The sequence below is a fragment of the Nesoenas mayeri genome (genome assembly GCF_963082525.1).
Source record: "Nesoenas mayeri genome assembly, chromosome: 12".
NCBI classification, from domain to species: Eukaryota; Metazoa; Chordata; class Aves; order Columbiformes; family Columbidae; genus Nesoenas; species Nesoenas mayeri.
Genome location: NC_137547.1, coordinates 19,165,797 through 19,187,208, shown reverse-complemented (window position 1 = coordinate 19,187,208; position 21,412 = coordinate 19,165,797). Strand labels below are relative to the sequence as shown.

The window sequence follows — 21,412 nt, the reverse complement described above, 5'->3', positions numbered from 1 at the left end:
TTTTATGTTCGGAATAGTGCTGGAAATAACCGCGGTGCCTCCCTACTGTAATGCAATCACGACTGTACTGCAGTGCGATTCACATAGTAGATCAAATCAAGTTATTGTTAGAAGCCAGATAAAGTGTGTGAGCGCTGCTGCTACAGCCGCTGCCCCGCTCGGAGCCAGCGCTGCGGTTCGGTGCCCTGGCGGTTGCGCCGGGTGTCCCAGCGGAACGGCGCTTCGAGGCTGATCCGGCGCAAGGGACCGAAGTGAACAAGGGAAGGGGCCCCCGACCGGGAGCGGCCACCGCCGGCTGCCCCCCGGCTCCGCCGGGCCCCGCAGCGGGAGCGGAGCCGGCCTGGCGCTCCGGGGGCTGCCCGGCGCCGCGCTGCCCTGCGGGACCCCGGCAGCAATGGGCTGGGGCAGCGGACGCGCCCCGGCGGAGCCGCCCCGAGCGCTCGGCCGCCACCCCCCAGATTTGGGGATGCTGAAACTTTTTTTCACGTTTCCGCAGTGTCACGATTTCCGCTTCCCTCCTTCAAAAAAAAAAAAGCAGGCACCGCACAGCGCCCGATCCGCCCGCGCTCCCGCCCGCGCTCCCGCCCGCAGCCATGGAGGAGCCCGAGCCCGCGGGGGCCGCCCCGCCGCCCGGGCTGCGCTCGCTCCTGCCCCCCCGGGAGTTCCTGTGCTCCCGCAAGGGGCAGCTCCTCCTCGCCGAGTCGGTAAGGGCAGGGGCGGCCGGGAAGCGCGGACCCCGGGGTGGGGGTTCGGACGGATGCGGGGGGGGGGGGGGCGGACCGCCGCCCCCGGGGGCTCCGTGCGTGTCTCCCGGTAAGGCGCCCGTTCCCTCTAGAGACGGGCGGTGCGAAGGGGAGCGGGCTCACCCCGTTTCTAGGCTGAGAGACCCTTCTCGGTGTCGTTCGTCTGACTGCAGCGTGATGGTGGCCGAGAGCTCAACCGACGGGAAAAACAGGGGAACAGCCCCACTAATACGGGGGAAACTTCGGGACTGAAAGTTTAGTTGGTTGTGCTCAGGCAGAGCACGGTAGGAAACAAAAAAATCGGTCACGTTAAGCTTCCAGTGCCTTAAGTGTGTTCCCGTTTATTTTAACCTATTTGCAGTGTGACCACTCCTGACCAGATTTGCGTTATCTCCTAGTGCCATGCATGGTTTACAAGAGAGCTTCTCCTCAGGATGTCAGGACAGATCTTACTCATTAATTTATAACGTTTGGCATTATATGTGGCATCATGATCTCTCAACTTTTATCCTGAATGCTCCAAAAGTCCCCTCAGAGGGACACACTTGTTCCTGCTGTGGAGCCAGTGAGCTTACTGTGAAAGTACCAAATAAGAATCATTAGAAACTAACTTAGTCTGGCGATGGAAACATTGGTCCCCCAGAATTACACTGCAGTTCTGAGATCTGGGCTGGTGGTGATTAGAGGCCTTTGATTTTTGGTGCAACACTTTCTGGTATTTTACCTACAAAGGCTTAAAGGCTGACAGCTCAAAGAGTACCCACCTGGTAGGAGGGAGAAAACTTACCCCGTGGGTAGTGGGTATTTCAGCAATCAAAAGTTAAAATTCAAGAGGAAGATAGTTGATAGAAATTACTCCTTCAACATCATTCACACTAGTAATGAGAAGGTTAAACACTAAGTTCTCTGTAATTTTAGCTGGAGTTTTGACAGCAGGTAATCAAATATTGGGACAGCCCAAACTAGCAGTCAAGTTCATGGAGCAGTGTTGATGTGTAGGGTGCCTCTGGCTGCCCACTGTGCTGGCTCAGAGGGAAACGAGGGAATCCAAGTAAGAGGAAGGGAAGGAATGGGCAGGAGGAGGCAGCGACTCTGTACCAGCCTGCGAGTCTGAGGCCGTGGGCACTGCCCTGCGGCAGAGAGCAAGGAGCCTGCCTTTGAGAGGAAAAGCCATCCATTCAGGAGATGAGGATGACTTCTGTGGTGGGGATCACGGGCCTCGGGCTGGGTAGTAGAAGGCCAGAGGTTCTATTAGCTCCACCAAAAATGCAGAAATTCCAGGTGCCAACCCATCACTCATACAGCATGTGTAGTTTACAAAAACACACATTTAAAAGATACCAAACCCAATTCACTTTGCTCCTTTGGCCCATGTTCTTGTTACATACTGTAACCTATATTGGAATTTCTATAGAAGCTTACAGCCAGTACATCAGGACCTGCAGAGGGCCTGGCTTTTTAACATCTTGGAATGATGACATATTTGAGGAATACTGTTTTGGTCATGGGATCAGACTCACCCTTTTGTTGTCATAGAGAAGTGCTGACTGTACCTCCTCAGAGGAATAAAAGCTGCTGTGTCTTGACAAACAGGGATTTATCCTTTGTAAGGCCACTCGGGGCTTCCCGAGGGTTTGGCTGGCTGAAGCAGCCCTAAAACCCCATCTGGCGGGGCTGCGGGTCCCTGGCAGAGGGGATGCAGCCGGAGCTTCCCTCCAGTTGTCTCAGCTTTGCCAGAAGAAATCCTTGAAGACACGCAGACCCCAGAACAAATCCAGTCTGTATGCAATTAGAGAAATGCAGTGCCAAATAACTGAAGTTGAGTCCGAGCTAAATCTATCGCAGTTTAAATCTGTGTTTCATCATTAGCTTTGTACTTCTTGTCTTGAATGTTTGATTTTTCCTCTTTGACGTAGTACTAATGGGGGGTGGGGCTGGGTCCTGCATAAATATATGTAAATAATATTCATGGGATACAGATTTTGAATAGTGTCTTTTGTTTAGAAACTAAATGGGGTTCTCATAATTGTTACTGAATACCTCTGTCACATTATTATTCAGTGGCTTGGCAAGTCATGAGAAATGCACTTTATTTCTCTGTCCTTGAAGTCAAGCAAAACCTGGCACCTCTGCAGGTTCTGTTCAGCTACAGCAAATGCCGAGTCAGGTTTTTCAATATTCAAAAGGCAAACCACCATATACTGAAAAACATATTGCCATCAAAGCCAAGCAGCAACTTGCAAACATATCCTGACTGGGGCAGATGACTATGCTTCTCTTTTTCGGTCTGTGGCAGAAAGGGAACAGGAGTTGGCTTTAGGAAATTCCCTCAGCCCAGTGACCGTGCTGGTTGTGTACTTGGTGGAAGTAACCCCATTAAAAAGTCTTGTTTTGCTCAGAAGCGGCTGGCAAATGGTGGGTTCAGCTGTCATAAGCTATAGTGGTCCACCTCCGACTGTCAGCTCACACAGCTGCCTGTCCCTGCCCTGCGCGGGCAGCGGCAGCGCTGGTGTCACACAGCTGCGGGGGGGAGCACAGCGCTGCCGCCGGGTGTTGCTGTGTGCAGACTGACCCAAACTGCTGTAGCCGCTTTGTAAAAATACCTTTACGCACATTTGCACGTGTAGTATGGATCTTCACAGCCTTTGGGTGGATTGTTCAGGTCAGCATGTGAACTGCTCTGTGGGCTTCCAGGTCTGGGCAATCTGGTGCTTCCTCTAGAGCAAGTCAGGCTGGTGATGAAGCTGATTACTGCGAGAAGCTTAATTATAATCTCAAATTTTATTCAGAGAAGGAAGTTCCTCCCCACTCCTTTTCCTTTTGATCTTCCTGCCTTATTAATTTTTTATTCCACCTGGGATAGCTACACAGCCACAAAGAAGGAGCAACATCAAGTACATGTATAAACTTTGCTGTCTCTCCTGAGCCTATTTATTCTCACTGCCTTGCTCCTCCACTTTCTAATCACCATTCTGCATCTACCAGGTTAATGTTTTTTCTCTATTTTCTCCCTATACTACTCCTCTTCAGCTACTTCTTTTTCCTAAATACTCCAATTGCTATCTTGAAGGTCAACATCTCATCCGTGCTTTTTCCCCCTTAAGAGATGCATTTTCCAGTTCCTCCTGTCCTGTGTTGGAACCATTTAGCAGCCACTCTCGTACCTGCCACCAGAGCTTGTCCAGACAAGACCCACAGTGACACATTCTGCTGCTCAGCCCGGCTATTTCAGTCCAGCTTTTGTGTTTGTCCTGGTGAATACTTCATTAGCATCCCGCAAAGCCAGTATGCACTGGCACTACTTTTCTTTTAACACAAATATAGTATGAATATGTAAGGCTGTCCTGTATAAGGCTGTGTCAGGTTTGTAGCGACACAAAGGATGTAGAAATGATTGTGTTTTTCTCCTCTTTTCCTGTCTTAATTCTGTCTTTCAGTCTTCTCTGAGCTTCAGAACAAAGTTGAGCTGCTCTGTGCAAAGCCTTTGTGCAAGATGAGCCCTGGTTATAGGATGATGCTTAACTTCATAGCATCTGGCCAATTTAAGACGACCAGCAACACAATATTAAGTAATAATTACATGTGAGAAAGTTACTTTTTGAAATGCAATACCAAAGAAGTTCCTTTAAAAAAGGACAAGTAAAATGTAATAGTTCTGTCTCTTTTATGCACATTCCCATTCTTGCAAAAAAAAAGGTGCTAAATGAAGAATTTGGCCTCTCGTTTTGCCAAGATTTTATAATCTTGCCACTGCCAGACTGTGAAAGGATCCTGCTCTGTTCTTTGCTGCACTAGAGCTTCTACATCCACATATTTATTCCTCCACAGCGAAGCTGGCAACAATCACACCAACCTTTCCACAGCGGTGCAGGAACAACTCAAGGCTCGGGGCTGCTCTCCGTGCCAAGGGTGTCATCCCAAAGGAAAAAGAAACTCACCTATGTAAATACAAATGGATAAAACACTACATTTTTTTTTCCTCAGAGAAGCAGCATTGCTTTCTGAGTCATAAAGTGCTAGAAATCATCTTGCAACTGCATTGAGCCTCACAACTTCCTCTCTGCCCTTTTTTTTAAGCATAGACACAGCTGTTAGAAAAAAGAGCACGATCGCATTGCTTGACCTTTCTCTGAAATCATGTTTAAATACACAGCTTCAGGAGAAAGGTGCAGAACAAGTATGATGTGCAGTGGATCATTTGAGAGCCTTTAGGGGGGTCAGGCTATGTTCTGAAAGTTGCTTTTGAGTTTGTCAGTTTTAGAACAACTTTCAGGTTGCCATATGTTTGTCTCAAAGAACCTCAGCATCCCAATTACAAGTTGAAACCGTCTTTGTAATCTGGTGCTCAAACTACCTACTGCCACGCTGCCCAAGAGCATCGCTGGGAAAGGCTGAAAGAGCAGCTGGGGTGTCACCTGGCGCACAATCCTCACACCTGCACAAAACCTTCCATTCAGCTACTTGTGAAATGTTAAGCTAATTTGAGGAAAACAGTGAGCAGTTGACGTGAGGCAGTAAAGCAGTAGGGCCAGAGCCTCTTCTTGCAGGTGACCAGCTCCCAGTACACCATTGAAGAATTAAGTTTCTTCGTGGTTCCCTCACCTTCCACTTTCACATACAAATACAGAAGCTGAAAGTCCAGAAGTAGCCCAGCACTTGAGCACTGCGTGGCTTAGGTGAAAATGCATTTTCTTTAGCCATTTTTCCATTGTGAAATTTTCTATTTTGGGCCATAAACTATATTCTAAAGGTATTTTAATTGAATGGGAAAATAAATGTCATTTTTACTATTTTGTAAAGGTAGGAAATGTCATGGAGATGAAACAAATCTGTGGGAGTTATCTATCCTATTACTCTCTAAAATAGCTGGAAAACTAGAACCGGAGACTTCCAGAAAACACAGAATCATTAAGTCTCAGCTCTTTTATATCCATCAGACTTTTTCCTTTCAACTCTGAGATGATAAATGCTGCGTTACCGAGGGCTGTCTGAGCAATGATTTGGATGTCAAAGGAGAACCATCACAGTTCAAAGCTTAAAGCTCCATTTGCCTGGCAATGCCCCCTTCTATTTTCAGAGTTTTGTTGCCAGAGCTGTTTACAAGCCGGAGCAATTACTGACTCGGGGAGGTGCAAATCCACCGAGCTCTCTGGAAAGCCGATTTCACACACATTGAAATAAATGCCTCTACTTTAGATACATTCCATGCTAAGCAAGAAAATTCATTTGGCCCAAGGCAAAAAAACAAGTAGGAAACAAGATACACCATCACCAGCAGCGCTGCCACAAATACACAGGGAGAATAACGCTTCAAAGCCAAGCAGCTGCCCCGGGCTCTGCTCTGCCATGCGAATAACCAGTGTTTTCCCTTCACTCTAGGTGCTGTCATTTATCATCTTTATCTGCTACATAGCGTCTCTAGCTGCCTCTTTCATGATGGCGCCACTGCTAGAGTTTCTGCTGGCGCTGTTTCTGTTTTTTGCCTATGCCTCCAAACTTAATGAGAAGTTTAAAGGACTCTACTGGCCTTTGGCGGTAAGTGAAATGTGCAATGTAAAAACGCAGGTGTAATTGTACAGTATAACGTGGGTAAAAGGGACTATGTGGGAGTTCAGGCTGTTAGCAGCTTCACCTCCTTATTAGAAACCTCCCCATATTGCCTCTCATTCAGAGGTCTCAAAGCACTCTTTAAGCTATGCTATACTACAGACTATAAATTTCTTGATGCTGACACCAAGCATGATTTTATTAAAGCACAGAATTTATGCCTGATTCCAAACAAATGGCTTATCAGAAGCAGGCAACATCAGCCTAAGTCAGTCTAACCGCTGCTGGAGTCTCCTTAATATTGCCATCCTTACAAACAGGGAAACAGAGGCATGCTGTATAGTAATGCATATGCGCTATAAAACGTTTTAAAGTTCTCAGGTAGGTGCATTCACAGAGGGAACCCACCAGCTGTTCCAGCTGCCGGTGCCCAGTGCACACCAGCCACTGGATGTCTCTGTTGCTTCAGACATACATTGTAAACCGAGCATTTGTCCAGCAGTACTTAAAGAAAACGCTAATCCAATCTTTTGGCGCAAATTTGCAATAGTTTGTAATAGTGAGATTTGAGTTACAGCTCTCAATGTATAAAAAAACAAACATTAGCAAGGCCACTGGATAAAACAAAACCAGTGACTTTGACTGTCAAAGTGTGTATGGTTTTCTGATGGTAATTTCAATTCCATCGTTTTCCCATTTTCTACATGCGTCTGACTCCAGAACTAAGACAGAAAAGGCACTTGTATGTTTATTATATCCATTACCATAATATACTCCAGCCGCAGAATGTAGATAATTGACCTCATCCTGATTTCAGAGGAGTCAAGTTTCTTACAGGATTAGTGTTTTGAGACAGTATCTTATTCATCCATCTGTTCTGAAAAGGCAGAAGATCTAATTGTGAACAGAGGTCAAAATACCATTATTCCAGCTCACATGATGTACATATGCCCTGGGAATCACAGCTCTTCATTTAACAGCCAGTTCAGAGAGGCTGTTGCTCCAGCACATCCCTGCTGGTGTTACCGGGCACGGCCGCTGCCCTGCAGAGCTGCAGTCTCGGCCACGGCAGCACGTGTTCCAGTGACACCAGTGGGGATGTTCAGCTGCCGGAGTTACGAGTGTACATGCTGAGTAAAAAATCATAGTTTTAAAGCTAAACCAAGTATCTAGTTCCTAAATGAATATTCGGTACAGACAGGCCTCCTTCACAGAAAGCAGAATCCCAGAATGTCAGGGATTGGAAGGGCCCTGCAAAGCTCATCCAGTGCAATCCCCCCATGGAGCAGGAACACCCAGATGAGGTTACACAGGAAGGTGTCCAGGCGGGTTGGAATGTCTGCAGAGAAGGAGACTCCACAACCCCCCTGGGCAGCCTGGGCCAGGCTCTGCCACCCTCACTGAGAAGAAGTTTCTTCTCAAGTTTAAGTGGAACCTTTTGTGTTCCAGTTTGAACCCATTACCCCTTGTCCTATCATTGGTTGTCACCGAGAAGAGCCTGGCTCCATCCTCCTGACACTCACCCTTTAGATATCTGTGAACATTAATGAGGTCACCCCTCAGTCTCCTCTTGTCCAGCTCCAGAGCCCCAGCTCCCTCAGCCTTTCCTCACACGGGAGATGCTCCACTCCCTTCAGCATCTTTGTTGCCCAGCACATGCGTGTTCCCAGGGGAGCTGGAGCCTGTGGTCCTGCAGCTCTGCTTAAAGATGGGACTTTGGCAGCATTTCCAATGGTTTGCCATCAGCCCTTGCTGCGCTCCAAGCCCCACATCACAACAGACAGCCCTTCTCAGCCTGAAGGTCTGCCCGACACACGCATCTTAAGAGCAGGATTTATACTAACATCTGCAGGAACAGAAGCTAATGCCAACATTCTGGTCATCTCACATTTAAAAATATTTCCCAGATGAGCGATTCATCGGCTACAAACCAGCAGGCTGTAGGCACACGCCAGCAGCAGTGCAACAACAGAAGTTTTTAGTGGTCATTTCTGAAACCATTTTCAGAGGAATTTGTATGTTGGAATGACGTGACTAATCTGAGGATGCAACGTTGCTTATTTTACAGGATTTCTTGCGGTGCGTCACTGCTGCCATTATTTACTTTGCCATTTCAATTGCCGCTGTCTCAAAATACGGTGACGGAGCATCTAAAGCGGCAGGAGTAAGTAGACGTGAGCTTTCCACTTAGGTATTTTGGTGAACTGCGTGTGGACACACTTCAGAAGCAATTCAGTTTTGAAGCCATTGCAAGTAGCAGAAGTTTCTTCAGTTAACTCACTGAGAATCAGATTTGCCTAAAGCAAGCGATAAGTGGTCGGTTATTTAGAAGAATGGGTTTTGAACAAATGTTGTTTTCCTCCCGACAGCGCTGCTCAGTGTTAGCTGTACTGCTTAGGGACACCTATTCTGCTTTTCAATTTCACCGGCTGTACAGGGAAGATAAACTTCTCTGTTCCTACAAAGAACATCAAGATCTTGAATGAAGGGAATAATAATAATAATAAAGAAATCAAACCTCTTACTACTAAAGACAGTCTGTATTAAGTAATTTCAGCCTCCTGCCTCTACTGCTTAATTCTACCTGGATGGGTTGAAAGAAGAGCAGTGTCCTTTCACCCTGCAGTATATGGACTACCTGGGAGAGAACCTTCGCCGTCAGCATTCTGTGTTCAGAAATGAGATACAACCTGTCCCTGTGTAACTTGACTCTAAGCATCAATAATGTATGTAACATAAATAAAATCTGCATAATCTTAAAAGACAGGGAAGAACAATACCTAGTAGCCTTAGCCAGCAACCCTTACCAAACCATCCCAAGCCATGCATCATCTCAAAACACAGCCCTAGTTTTAATCTTTGTCAGTCCGTTTAGACATGGAGCATTAACCCTGGTTCTCAGGCTGAAAACCAGCCTGTTCTTGCCCCGCTGCTGCTGCTTTGACACCGAACAGGTAACCCCAGAACCCACTCTGCAGTAGAGCTGCCTCCCTGCAAACCAGTAACAGATGATTATTTTGCTGTTTTAGGTGTTTGGATTTATAGCCACAATAGTGTTTGCCATTGATTTCTACATAACCTTCAACGACCTGGTTACTTTTCTGAAGGAAGGCAGTTCTGATTCCCCTGAAGGGCGCAAGTCGGAAGGTGGGTGAAATTCTCCATTTTGGTTATGTGAGCAGGTAACGTGAGATTTTCTTCTCCATTTCACCCTTCTCAGGGGAACAAGAGCACTGACTCGGTAAGAACAGTTTCTGTTCTTTGCTACCTTGATTTTGGATGCCACAACTATGATGAATTATGAAGCTGCTTAGTCTTAAAATACATGGACATTTCCAGTTTTCATTTTCACTGTTGTTTTTTGGCTTACATTTCAGATGAAGACTCAGATTCCGACTCGGACTGAAGAACCAAACACCAAGCAAGCGCGAAGGGAAGATGATCAAGCACTTTCCTCAGCTGAGTGCACTGCCAATTGAAATATCTCCCTTACTTCAGCCTCGGTATCCTCTTTCCACCTCCCTGTTTAAGGAATCACCAAAGCACAGATGTGGAAAAGGAGACTATTCCCAATGCCATTAGACGCTCCTTCAGAACTAGGGATTCTCAACCCGCCAGACATCTGTATCCAAACAGCACATCTCAGTTCTCCACTGCCCCTCCTTACTCAGCACTACAACGTACTCAGTAAATGGGAACACAGTATTTTAAATGTATAGGTGGTGCTTTTAATGTGATTTCTTAATTCCAAATCTTTAACACTTATAGCTTTTATACTTCTTGCTGTGCCAAAGAAGAAAGGCTGAGAAAGCCTCTACGTTATTTGTATTTTTCTTTCTTAACTAACATTATGTCTCTGTCTGAAATCTGAATATTCCACTGTCTCAAGCACTGAAGGCATAGATTATCGTTAACATGTTGGTTTCAATACATTTCTATCTACTGCCTGTCTGCGACAAGAAAAGCGACAACCATAAATCTGCAGCAAGAACAAACCTCAAAGCAGAGTTGTGCCACCGGCTCACCAGACATTCCATATCACTTTTATAAGCTGCTTGGATGGGGTCACACCACATCTTCTGCAATAGGAGATAGGAGGTAGAACAGACGAGGCATCATTCTTACCAGCTCCTTCTTACCACTTGTGTGAAAGCCCTTGTAGGCGCTGGCACGGCCAGGTAAGGAAGGCTTGTCAAATACCATCCACCACCATCTGCCTGCAAAGTTTTGTGTGCAAGACGTCACCGTCTGATCCCACGCGCTGTGTTGTGAACGCTGGTCCTCCCATGAGAAGTAGCACTGGACTTAGTCCGCTGGGTTTGCAAAACACACAACTGTTCTGTCAAAGTCGGGGTACGCAGGCCCCAGGAGGGCAATACGTTGTTCCCACTGTGAAAAGGAGAAATAAAACCCAAACAACACACAACAAAAAAACAATCTCCAAAGTAACAAATGTCCGCAATGCAATTCATTTGCCCAAACCCCTTCTCTTGGTGTGTGTGGGTTTTGGTTAGTTGATTTGGTTTTTTTCCACAGAAAGGACATGATTTATCTCATAGTTTTCTATTCTTTGAGAAAAGCCTCCAGAATTCACAAAGGTGTTTTAATGAGCAGCACAACCTACCCTGCAATACTTGCATCCACCTATAAATACACAGTGCTTGGAAAAAGCACGTCTCACTCCTTAGATATGGCATCAGATCAGTCTATTCCAATGAAACCTGTATACATTAAAAAAAAAACCTAATATAATACCAGAACAGGTGGCCTTAAAAATAATTGATATGAGAGCAGATGGTACTAAAGCGAAATGAAAACCAGGGATAAAGCAATAAAGGCAGATTTTGGAGCACAACGAGCCGTCGGGTGCGCAGCCCTGCTGGCAGCGGGCTGGGGGCACACCCGCGGTACCCGGCAGCGCGGGAGCTGGAGGTGCCGCCCAGACCCGCCGTTGTCCGACGGGCAGCTCCTGCATCTCCAGTTTCCAGACCACTGAAGCAAAAGCAAAACAAGCGGTTGCTTCCAAATGTGACAAATAATCTTTGCTTTTAAGAGAAAGGGCTCGTTGGACCTTCTCCTGTATGAAACTCCACGTTTCTTCCTTTTCTATTGTCATATTTTACTGGCGTGTACTGTGACTTCAGGGGACCTGAGCTCGTTTTTATATTCAATTGTTTTGTATTGCTCTTTTTTTAATTAAAAAACGTACTGCATGTCACAGCTGGAAACTAGTACATGGTTAATACTCAGAAACCATGCTGGATTAAACCTCTTTTAATAGAAGTGTTTGGTGCCTTTACTTAATTAAGACCTGGTTTTACTGCCTTGCCTCTGCCCAGCAAGATTAACGGTGTTTCAAGAAAACCCATCAGGTGCTTTGGGGGCGATGACAGCACAGAGGCAGCGCTGGAGACCCATCCCTCACACCTACACGTCCTGCAGGGAGAAACTTCATCCTAAAGCATGAAAGAATTTAACCAAGAATCAGTTTTAGTGTATTTGGCAGACATGGGAGATACAGTGCTCTTACTTGGCAACTAATAACACTCTAAACAACAACCCCCTTGGGTTTACCCTTCACAGACCTGTTACAACCTCAAATCTGCTAAGGTTTTCTAGTAGCTTTTTTTCACATTGGAATACTCTTAAAATCAACAGAAGAGGCAAACAATATTGCTCATTAGCAGCTTCAGGATTACTTTAGCAGGCATGCAGTGAATCGCCTGTCCAGAGAATTTCGTGAATTAGCATTCAAGTACCTGATGATTTCATTTATTTCTAAGCAGTTTGCTCCCAGGGTCAAGCGCTTTGGTAAGATTCCAGCTTTTTATTTGAAAAGATATGTTCCCATGATTGAAATAAAATACACTTCTGTATTTTATGAGTATCATTTCAGGAAAGAGAATCCAATTAAAAATCAATGCATTAAAGCCAATTCTGATTGGGAAGGCGGGGGTGCTGCCAGTAATATTGCACCAAGCTCAGAGGCTGGTGTAGGGAGGAGGAAAAGTCTGCTTGGGGGGTTTTTTGGCATTTTTTGTTTGTTTGCTTGTTTTTCCTCAACTGCCAAGACCCAAGTAGTGGGAGCAGCGGTTCCTCTGCAATTCAGGACCCGTGACACAAGCTTAATGAATATTGAGGCTGCCCTGCAGTTCTTATTTCAGTGTACCAGGAGGGTCATAATCAAACACCTCTTTCCAATCACAATACTTTCTTGTTCCAAAGAGAAACCATTTCCAAAACATGTACAGGCCAATATGTGCCTTCATTTCAAATAGAACACAACTACTGCCATTTTGCTTCCCCGGCCTGTTGAACAGCACTCAGCAATGGACAAACCCGAGCGCTGATGAGAGTTTCCAGCACCAAGTGTAGAACAAAGCTCAGTAGAAACAACACAAGAAATCTTATGATACACGACTCTGAATCAAAGCCACCAACAGGAAGCAAAAACAATGAGCTGGCATCAGGGCTGAATGACTCCATACAACCCTCACACGGCCTGAGGGTCTCTCCTCCTCCTCCCACCTGCTATCAAGAAGTTTTTATACTGATCTGCGGAGGTTTTGTTGAGTCCTGTGCGGTGATTTTGGACAGGTGATGTTAAATAATTGAAAAGACCTTTCCAAACAGCCTTTCTACATTCTCACTGACACAGGAGGCACAACTGGCCTTTTAACACTTTGCCCATTATTCCGCTTGGTTTTGCTTTTCACCTGATACTGTTCAAAGTTCCGCAAGTCTTAAATTTCCAACTGACAAAGTAATTTCCAGGCTACTAAGTGAAAAGGGGTGTATCTCAGCCTATGTGGTGCCTGAGAAGAATGCTTCCACCAGCCTGCTATGTTGGAAGCAGAAGACAATTTAATGCTCTGCATAGCAAGCAGATGTTTTTCATTCATTACGCTTCTGGTAAGTGTTCATTGTGCAAGTTTCTAAGCCTGAATTTTATAGCTGCATCATCCCCTGCTAGGAGACCAGCAGCCTGTATCATTAAGTGGGCATGTACTTGTAACCAAACACTAACAGTGCATGTTTCTGACACCTGTACTTCTAAAACACATAAATAAATGAGAAAACATACATATTTTTGCTAAACATCATAGCATGCAGCTTGTCATCAACCTCATAGGAGATTAAAAGTAAATAAGCAACTTCATTCCAAAGACCAGGATACAAACTGCCTCCAAAGAGCAAATTATAAACAAGTATCAGCTTGTATTTTTACATATGCATGAAGAAGCTCCACAAAGCCATCCTTTCATCTTTTTTAAGCATGGGGGAAAAGAGAACACATCAAGGAAGCAGGAGAAATTTAGATAAGCACTGAGAATGTGGCTCTTGTTACAAGATGCTTGAGACACCTTTCTGCATGGAGTATGGATTTAGAAGTCAGGATCGAGACACCATCTCGTTTTTCTTCTAAACAAACAGGACTGCATCAAAAAATCCTTAATGCAACACAGATTCTTGCTTTACTGGAAGAATTCACAGTACTCTTAATGTTTTGTAGAACTTCTGGGTCAGAAGGCAAATAACGCCACTTAGAAAATTAAAGGGTTTGGTTTGGGTTTTTATATCAATTTTTCAATCTACTTAGGAAAAAAAAACAACAAACAAGAAAAACAACCCCACAACATCCAACCACAGAGCGATTCCAGTGTTAATTTTCACCAGTTAATACTTGTGGGTTTATTTGATATATTTTGGATGCTGCCCATCCCATTTTGCTAGATCCATTAAATAAGAAATCAATTATAGTCTTCCCAGGAGACTGAAGGAAGATTCAGTATTTAAGTCACACAGAATCAACCGTTTTTTTAAATTCAAGAGCTGACAAAGCTTCTCTTGACCAAGGAACGCCATGGATGAGAACACCAGTGCCAATATGCCATTAAGTCCAGCACTTTGTTTTCTTAAACAGCATCAATTACATTAAAGCCTGATCTCCAAACAGGTCCGATGGATGCAACACCACAACCGACAAGAATCTGCTTTTGCTGACAACCACACACAGGTAAAATGAACTGGCCCATGTTCTAGCAGGGAAGTTGTACAACACACGCCTCTCCTTAGCGAATCCATCTGTACAAGCTCAGTCGTACCCTTTGTCCACCTCCCCACACACGTCACCCCTAAGCAGCGTTTTAAGAACGTCATCCATATTCCCAAATCTGTCCACACCACTCATTCAACCATCTGTGCAATTCCACGGTTCTTACCTGTATTAACTCAGTGTTCCCACCTCGCACCTGGATACCAAAAATCCCAACTGCATCAAGGTAGGACTTGCAGCCCATAGCCATGAGGCAGCTGGGCATTACCCACTCGCTCTGGCATTTCAGCCCCAAAATTCCTTTTCAGTCCAGAACACAGTGCTGCCAACCACAACATAGAGCATTTTGGCCCATTGCAGCACACCAGACAGAGAAACCTCCCCATGTACAATCCCACCACAACCACTTCAGCATTAAAGCAGTTCCATGTGCTTTCTGCTACATATAACCTCTCATCAAGGACGGCTTATACATGGGTTTCCATTAACTCCCGCATCTATGAAGTTTGTCTTATCAGAGGCACAGTCACACAAGAACTCCCGACTGGGTTGTTTTGAGTGTTAACCTCTAGGCTCTATTCTCTTGTATAGGAAATGCATTTGGCAACTGCGCTCACTGGGTTATCAACTGATCAACCATGACGCTTGGGATACCAAGTTTCTATGTTGCCTTTACAGATGAAGACAATGTTTTAGTACTTTAATATGCCCATTTATTAAACAGGAAGTCCTTCACAAATTATTCCATACTATATTGATCAAGATAAGTGTTAGAAAACTACCATTTTCCCTACATACAAAAATACAGACTTTTACACTATGAAGACATGATCAGAAGAGTACCATGAAAATCTGTAGAGCTCAAATCCTCAAATATCAGTAAGAAAAAGAGACAGAAAGACAACTAAATAAAAAACAATTACAAAAAATATCGTGCCCATATACAAAAGATGGGAAGAAGCAAAATGACATTTAAAACTGATAAATACATAATTTAAATTATGCTATAACAGTATGAATTTTAAAAACAAGACTGCTTTCTGGATTGCAAGACATGACAATTCTTCAGCTTGCATTTTTTGTTCAGCACAAAACCCAACAGAAACGAAGTGCACAACATATTGGTGTAAAAACAAGTTGGAGGTTACATTTTCTTGTAGAGTTACTTTGCTTTTGAAATTGGTCAAGCATTAAGAGCACAAATTTCACATACGGAGCTGGGAGATGCTACACGTCCACATGTGAGTTCCAGCTGTCGATATGGAGGAGCCAGTGCTCACAGCTGGCAGGTACCGCTACAGAACACACCTGTTCTATTAGCCGGCCCTGTGTGCGGTTGGGGAACTTCAGCAACACTTACCAAATAACGTGAAATTGCTTCAGGGCTGTGAATTGTCTCTACATGCATGTTTGCTAGCTTGTCATGTTCTCCAAATCCTCCATCAGGATTTGGTGATAAATGAGAACCTGATCTGCAGTCCCCTAAGTCAACAGGGATTTTGCCTGAGTAAGGACAACAGAGTCAGGTTCTGCATTCACACATAGAGTGCACTTGTAAGATTTTCCTTGGCAAAATGTTACATTATTTTCTTACTTCAAAAGCAAAATACCAAGGGTATGACACAGCAGACTTGTGCTCATGTGATAAAAGGAAAATTGCATCCCTTTTGCTCAGCCCGAGATGGAATTCTAACCCGCTATTCAACTAATATTCAGAGCTGTTCGCAATTACAATCTGACAGTATCGGACCTACATCCCCGAGGGATAAAGTCTTTCAGTCAGGCCTGGATGCTCCTTCCTCAGACACTATAAATTACGAGCTAGAAGCAGAATGCTTAGATTACACCCACTGGTATTTCTAGAGGATGCAGACATCCCACGCTGAGCATCTCCTAACACAAGACTCCAGGAAAGGAGTCTGGAGTACCTTCCAGCTGACAGCAACGGGCTGTATCTCCATCAGGCAGAGCAAAAGTGAGACAATCTTTGGATTCACCATGAAATCAGATTTACTGTTTAGTGCACAACGGGAAAGCAATGACTACAGCAGCCATAAAACTGGTATTACTGCGAACAAAGCACAACGAAACCAGAGATGCGTTAGTGACTCATATTACAAAAATAGTGTTTACTGCTTTAATAAATTTACATCTCTATTTTTGTGAATGACAAGTGTTTATACCACACATGGAAGGCACCCTAGGTGAAGCAGTTTTTCAGTATTTGCTTACAATTCCGTGAAAAGACATACAAAGTGTCAACTTTCAAATCAAAATTGAGCATTATATTGAGAAATAAATACATACTTTACTATTTTATTGTGGGTTCCTGAACCCTTACAAACTTCAACATATACAAATAGTTTCAAAATGACACTAACACAGAAGAGAGTAAGTCTAGACAGATATAATGATTAGCCAAGTCATTTGTTATATTATACCATAAATGTTATGTCTTAAGTATAGAAATCATTTGAAAATGCAATAAATTGGCCACAATATATAAATCAAAATATTTTCTTACTCCAGAACTGTGATGTATGAATTAAAGCTGATGAACTGTAGTGCTAAGATACACTCTCCCTCCTCAATATCCAATGAGTAGAAACCGGTAAACATTCAAGACTAAAGTATAAACAGTAGAAAAATGAAGGTAGCAATTGTTGTAATAAAGGGTGCTAACCAGAACCACTGTAACCTGTAGACATCAGGATCAATCTAACATTACTAAAAATATTTAGACAATAATGCTTCTGGGATTAAAAGGTGATAAATCAGCCTAGTTGAGAGGGTATTTTCTTTCAAACAAATGAAGGTTTTAATTAAATATGTCTATTGAGACATTTGTCCAAAGCAAAACAAATACAATACCCTGAAATTTCCCATATTCTAAACAATAGGCTGTGGCAGTCAGAACAGGCAGATGGTCATGTTTCATTCTGTTACTCGCATCCAGATGTTATTAAAACAGCTGCAGGGACCAGCCCCAGTCAAAAAATAAGAAAAACCCCAGATACTCCATTAGTGTGATCTGGCTATTGCTTTTTAAAATGCTCCTATGTCCTCATTCTGAATTCATGAAGATCGTTTCCATATCCTTCCATATACGCTCACTGGCTTTTTAAAATTGTACCGATTAAGTCCACGGTATACAGATAAAACCTTCATAGTAAACACAAAGCTCTGTTATAAATATGTCAATCAAGGTAACTATGTATATTGTATATAAAATTAAATATCTTCTGTTTGCCAAGTATAATTTAAAAAGGAATACCTGTGGCTAGTTATTAAAAACAATTATTAACCCATAGAGATTAAAAGGCAATTTCACTAACTCATCCATCCAGCATGCTTACAAGAGTTGCACTGGGATTCTGAATAGGCAACTTCATCTCATCACATTTGCATCATAAATAGTTTTGGGGCAGAAGAACACTTTTGAAAGCTGTATATCCCAAAAGAAAATGACATTGTACTGTATACTCTAAATTAAAGGCTATCAAAAATCATAGTGTAAGCAGATTTTTTTAAAGAATATTTTTAGAATACAAATGGTTAAATTATAAAGAGATTTTTAAAAGACAACGTAAAAATAAGACCAAAACAACAAAGGACCCCTTTGAGGTTGGACAGCACTGCTCTGGCTCTGTTGAACACACTTATCCAGGTGGCCAAGTGGCCAACAAGGAAAACAACACACCAGGACAAACTCTGAAGTGGCATTCAGAGATTTCCTCAATATCTGCATCAACGCATTTTAACAGTCTCCCTCTGTTAAAATAAAGTGAGAAGTACGGTATATTTTCTACAAACCGTTTTCAAACATTCCACTGTTTTATGTACCTATTTCAGCTTCATTTTATAGTATTACTTTTGTTGCCATTAAAACTCAAATACACATCTCTAGCTGCACAGTCTTCTTGAGCTTTGTTGGCCCTCCAAAACAACCCATTATTTTATGCTGTAAACAACAAGAACTAAGTACCCAATTTACAGAAACGCTACACAAGAGCTCTGGTCTTTTTGGTGAGAAGACTTTCTGCTAGACCCGCAGAGCCCTTCGGATGCAAACACCTACATTCTGCAGGTCTCTGCGAACCAACCACTGCATTTCAGCCGAGCAGCGGTTCTCTGGTAATCACATGGATTTGTCAATATACCTCAGGCTTTAAGAGGCACCATAAACACCATGGGGGTAGAATCTCCGCACCATGTCACCAGCCAGCACGGCCGCGGGGTCAGGACAGAGGATCGATCCTACACCCGGCTTACTGCTCATTCCATGGGTGTCTCTTCGCCATGAGGCGCAGAATCAATCATTCCTTCTGCAGCTGTGGATTATTCATGTTCGTGTATCATTCTGAAAGTACTGGATAATTAAGTGTCACATTTGGGTTCCACTCTCCTTTGCACCCTTTGATGCATCTCAAATTCATGATTAGGATTATTTATTTACCCTAAATACCTGCTGAAGATGTTTGGCTCCAGAGATTTCCAAATTAAGACCTGTTATTTATGCACCAATTTTCAATACAAAGCTGTTCAGTATGTCATCTGAGCAGAAGAGAGAGTATTATTTTCTACGCTATTTGAATTGCTATTACATTCGGGGCTTTTAAAATTATGCCCTAAAAACATTATTCTTACTTATTTGGGGTTGTTGGGTTGGTTTGCAGTGGTTTGGTTTTAGTTTCCTTTTCCTGGTTGGCTGGTTAGGGGGGGATTTGGGAGGTTGGTTTGTTTTTCACAGAAGGGAACAAGTGGGAACATTTACAAAGTTGTCATGAGACGTGAAAATAACAGATATACAGACAGGGACTAAGGAAGGGGGGGAAGGAAGGGTTGCATTAATAAAACCACATATTAGATAAGCATTTGCTGAGCCTGCACATCCCCAAAATAGCAAGGGTGATAAATACCACATTTGCTTAGGGACGTTCATGGGAAACTAGTGGTTAATTCACTCGAAACGGTCCACATGCAGCCTGTAGCAGATCAATTCTCCCGCTGTGCTCCGCAGCACTTTAAGAACCAGCCAGTTTGCTGTGCTCGGAAGGGGCAATCATCGCATGGTACAAAATGATCTTGGGGAAGGAAGACTGGAAACTTCCCCCAGTTCTCCTCTCTTCCTTCTAGAGTCAACAATGAAATACAATCACATAGAACAATTATAGGTTGTATCAGCAGACACACAGTGAAACACATGTGACAAAGCCTATGAAGAAGCTCCCCACGTTACTGGTTTTATTTAAATTCACATGTGAGAGATCTTTTAAGTAGAAGATGAGGAGCTGCTTCCACGGCTCTAGAGATCTTCCGCCCCACACATTTTCTTCACGTAACACGCAGGCATGCATATGCCAGATAACAGATTACACACGTGAATCACCCATCAAAAAATCAAGGAGCATCTTCCTAATAACATTATGACATAGTCTAACTGATCACTGCAGAATTCAAGTTTTGAGTAGAGAAAATATCCTCTTCAGTGGAAGTACAATTATAATAAGAAAACTTCAGTTAGGTAAAGCTATTTCGAAACAAATCAGTACAGTCGTATTATCCTCCAATTATCTAAACTAATTTTTCAAATAAATACTAGGGGGAAAAGATGCAGAAACACCCAATTAAAAAATAGATTTAAAAAAAAAATAAAAAAATCAATGTTATCTAGTACCAACAGATTTTAGAAAAAAACAAACCACCCACCAAGACAAGAAAATATTTCTCTTACATGAATCACAATATTGCAACCGTAGCAACACTTAATAAACACAGAATTTTCTGCTAGTTCTTGCTTACCCAAGGCTTCTCAGAAAGGTTGAACCTTAAACCAAACCAAACCATCACCCACATCAGGAGAAAGAACGAAGCCGTGACTGGAGAGCAAGTCTATTGGATCACGGCCCCTTCCTTCTCTATCGTGCCCCTTCAACCTCCTTTTCTCCATCCAGCCTCCCAACCTGATTCCTCATTTCAGAATGAAAAACAGAATGTATCCCAACATTCTCAGAAACCACATGCTTGCACTTGATGCATTATGGTGATCATTCAGTAAGCATGCTCATTTTCCACAAATTCAGACCAACGCCATGCATGAACTGAATACAGCCATTTCAGAGTAACCCATAGAGTAACTATCTCAACACTATATATCCATCAATCAAAACTGTCAAATGATTGTCCATTCAGCTATGTAAGTGCACCAACAGTGAAACCGCAGGAGATATTACAGGTAAGAATTGAGCTGCACTGCCAGGGCTGCATGAGGACGGATACAGAGAGTTTCTTGGACACGATACGTGGCTAAAGTTATTGCTATTTGCCCCTCACTTCCTTTTTGCATGTATTAAATTTACTTTTGGTTGATTTCTTTCTTATATTAACCAAGCAATGCAGTGCTGGTCTTAGTGTTCATGACAGACAAAGAAACACTGGCAGAACAGGTATATTCAGAGCTTGCACTTGAGAGACGGAAGGAAAATATCATGCAGTTAATTCAAAACAATAGCATACTTCAAAACATATATATACTATATATTATATAAAATATATAATATACGTATATATACATGTGGACGTCTTAAACTGATCTTGCTTTTGAATGACCAACATTGACTGCCTTCATGACAACAGCTTCTGACTCAATGCACCTCTGCGCAATGCAGCGCCGGGCATTCTTTGCCACCATCTGATCTTCCTTTTCTTCCCCAAAAAAAGCAAAGCCCCTTTATTGTGTGAGGGAGTAAAGCACTTCTTTTCCCTTTGCAGTCCCGTACGAATGTCGCTTTCACGCATCCAGACGCTGAATCTCAGGACGATGATCTACTTCTCTGGATTCTGTCCGAGCACGTATGTAATCACTGGTCTGCCGACTACTTTGTTGTCTGCTGTTCATTCGCCACTTTTTAATAGCTAAATATGTGTTCACAGCGTACACTGCCATTGCCAAGAAACCAAATATCTACAAGAAGTAGAAAGAATTGTCAAAGACAATTTTTGAAAACAAGAACAATAGTAGTTTCACAACAAATTCCTCAGAAACTTCGTGTTCTACTTTATTTGC

At 43.3% G+C, this 21,412-nt stretch overlaps 2 protein-coding genes across 3 annotated transcripts in view; one reads left to right on the top strand and one right to left on the bottom strand.

The window, feature by feature from the left end:
• The first annotated feature begins 216 nt into the window (after positions 1–216).
• CMTM3 (CKLF like MARVEL transmembrane domain containing 3) lies at positions 217–9,808 on the top strand. The gene is made up of 5 exons (XM_080352336.1): positions 217–704; positions 6,123–6,278; positions 8,359–8,454; positions 9,320–9,437; positions 9,668–9,808. Exons 1-5 carry the CDS (start codon positions 594–596, stop codon positions 9,694–9,696), a joined length of 510 nt encoding a protein of 169 aa, XP_080208462.1. The 5' UTR covers positions 217–593; the 3' UTR covers positions 9,697–9,808.
• A 5,299-nt stretch (positions 9,809–15,107) lies between these two features.
• Positions 15,108–21,412, bottom strand: part of CMTM4 (CKLF like MARVEL transmembrane domain containing 4) — a 36,409-nt gene continuing 30,104 nt past the window's right edge. The window contains exon 4 of one of the 2 annotated variants that reach the window (XM_080352099.1): positions 15,108–19,478. In XM_080352099.1, coding sequence (XP_080208225.1) covers positions 19,371–19,478 — 108 coding nt within the window. In that variant the 3' untranslated portion in view covers positions 15,108–19,370. Of the gene's footprint in view, positions 21,311–21,412 lie in introns of both variants that reach the window. The other variant, XM_080352098.1, reaches the window with a different exon arrangement.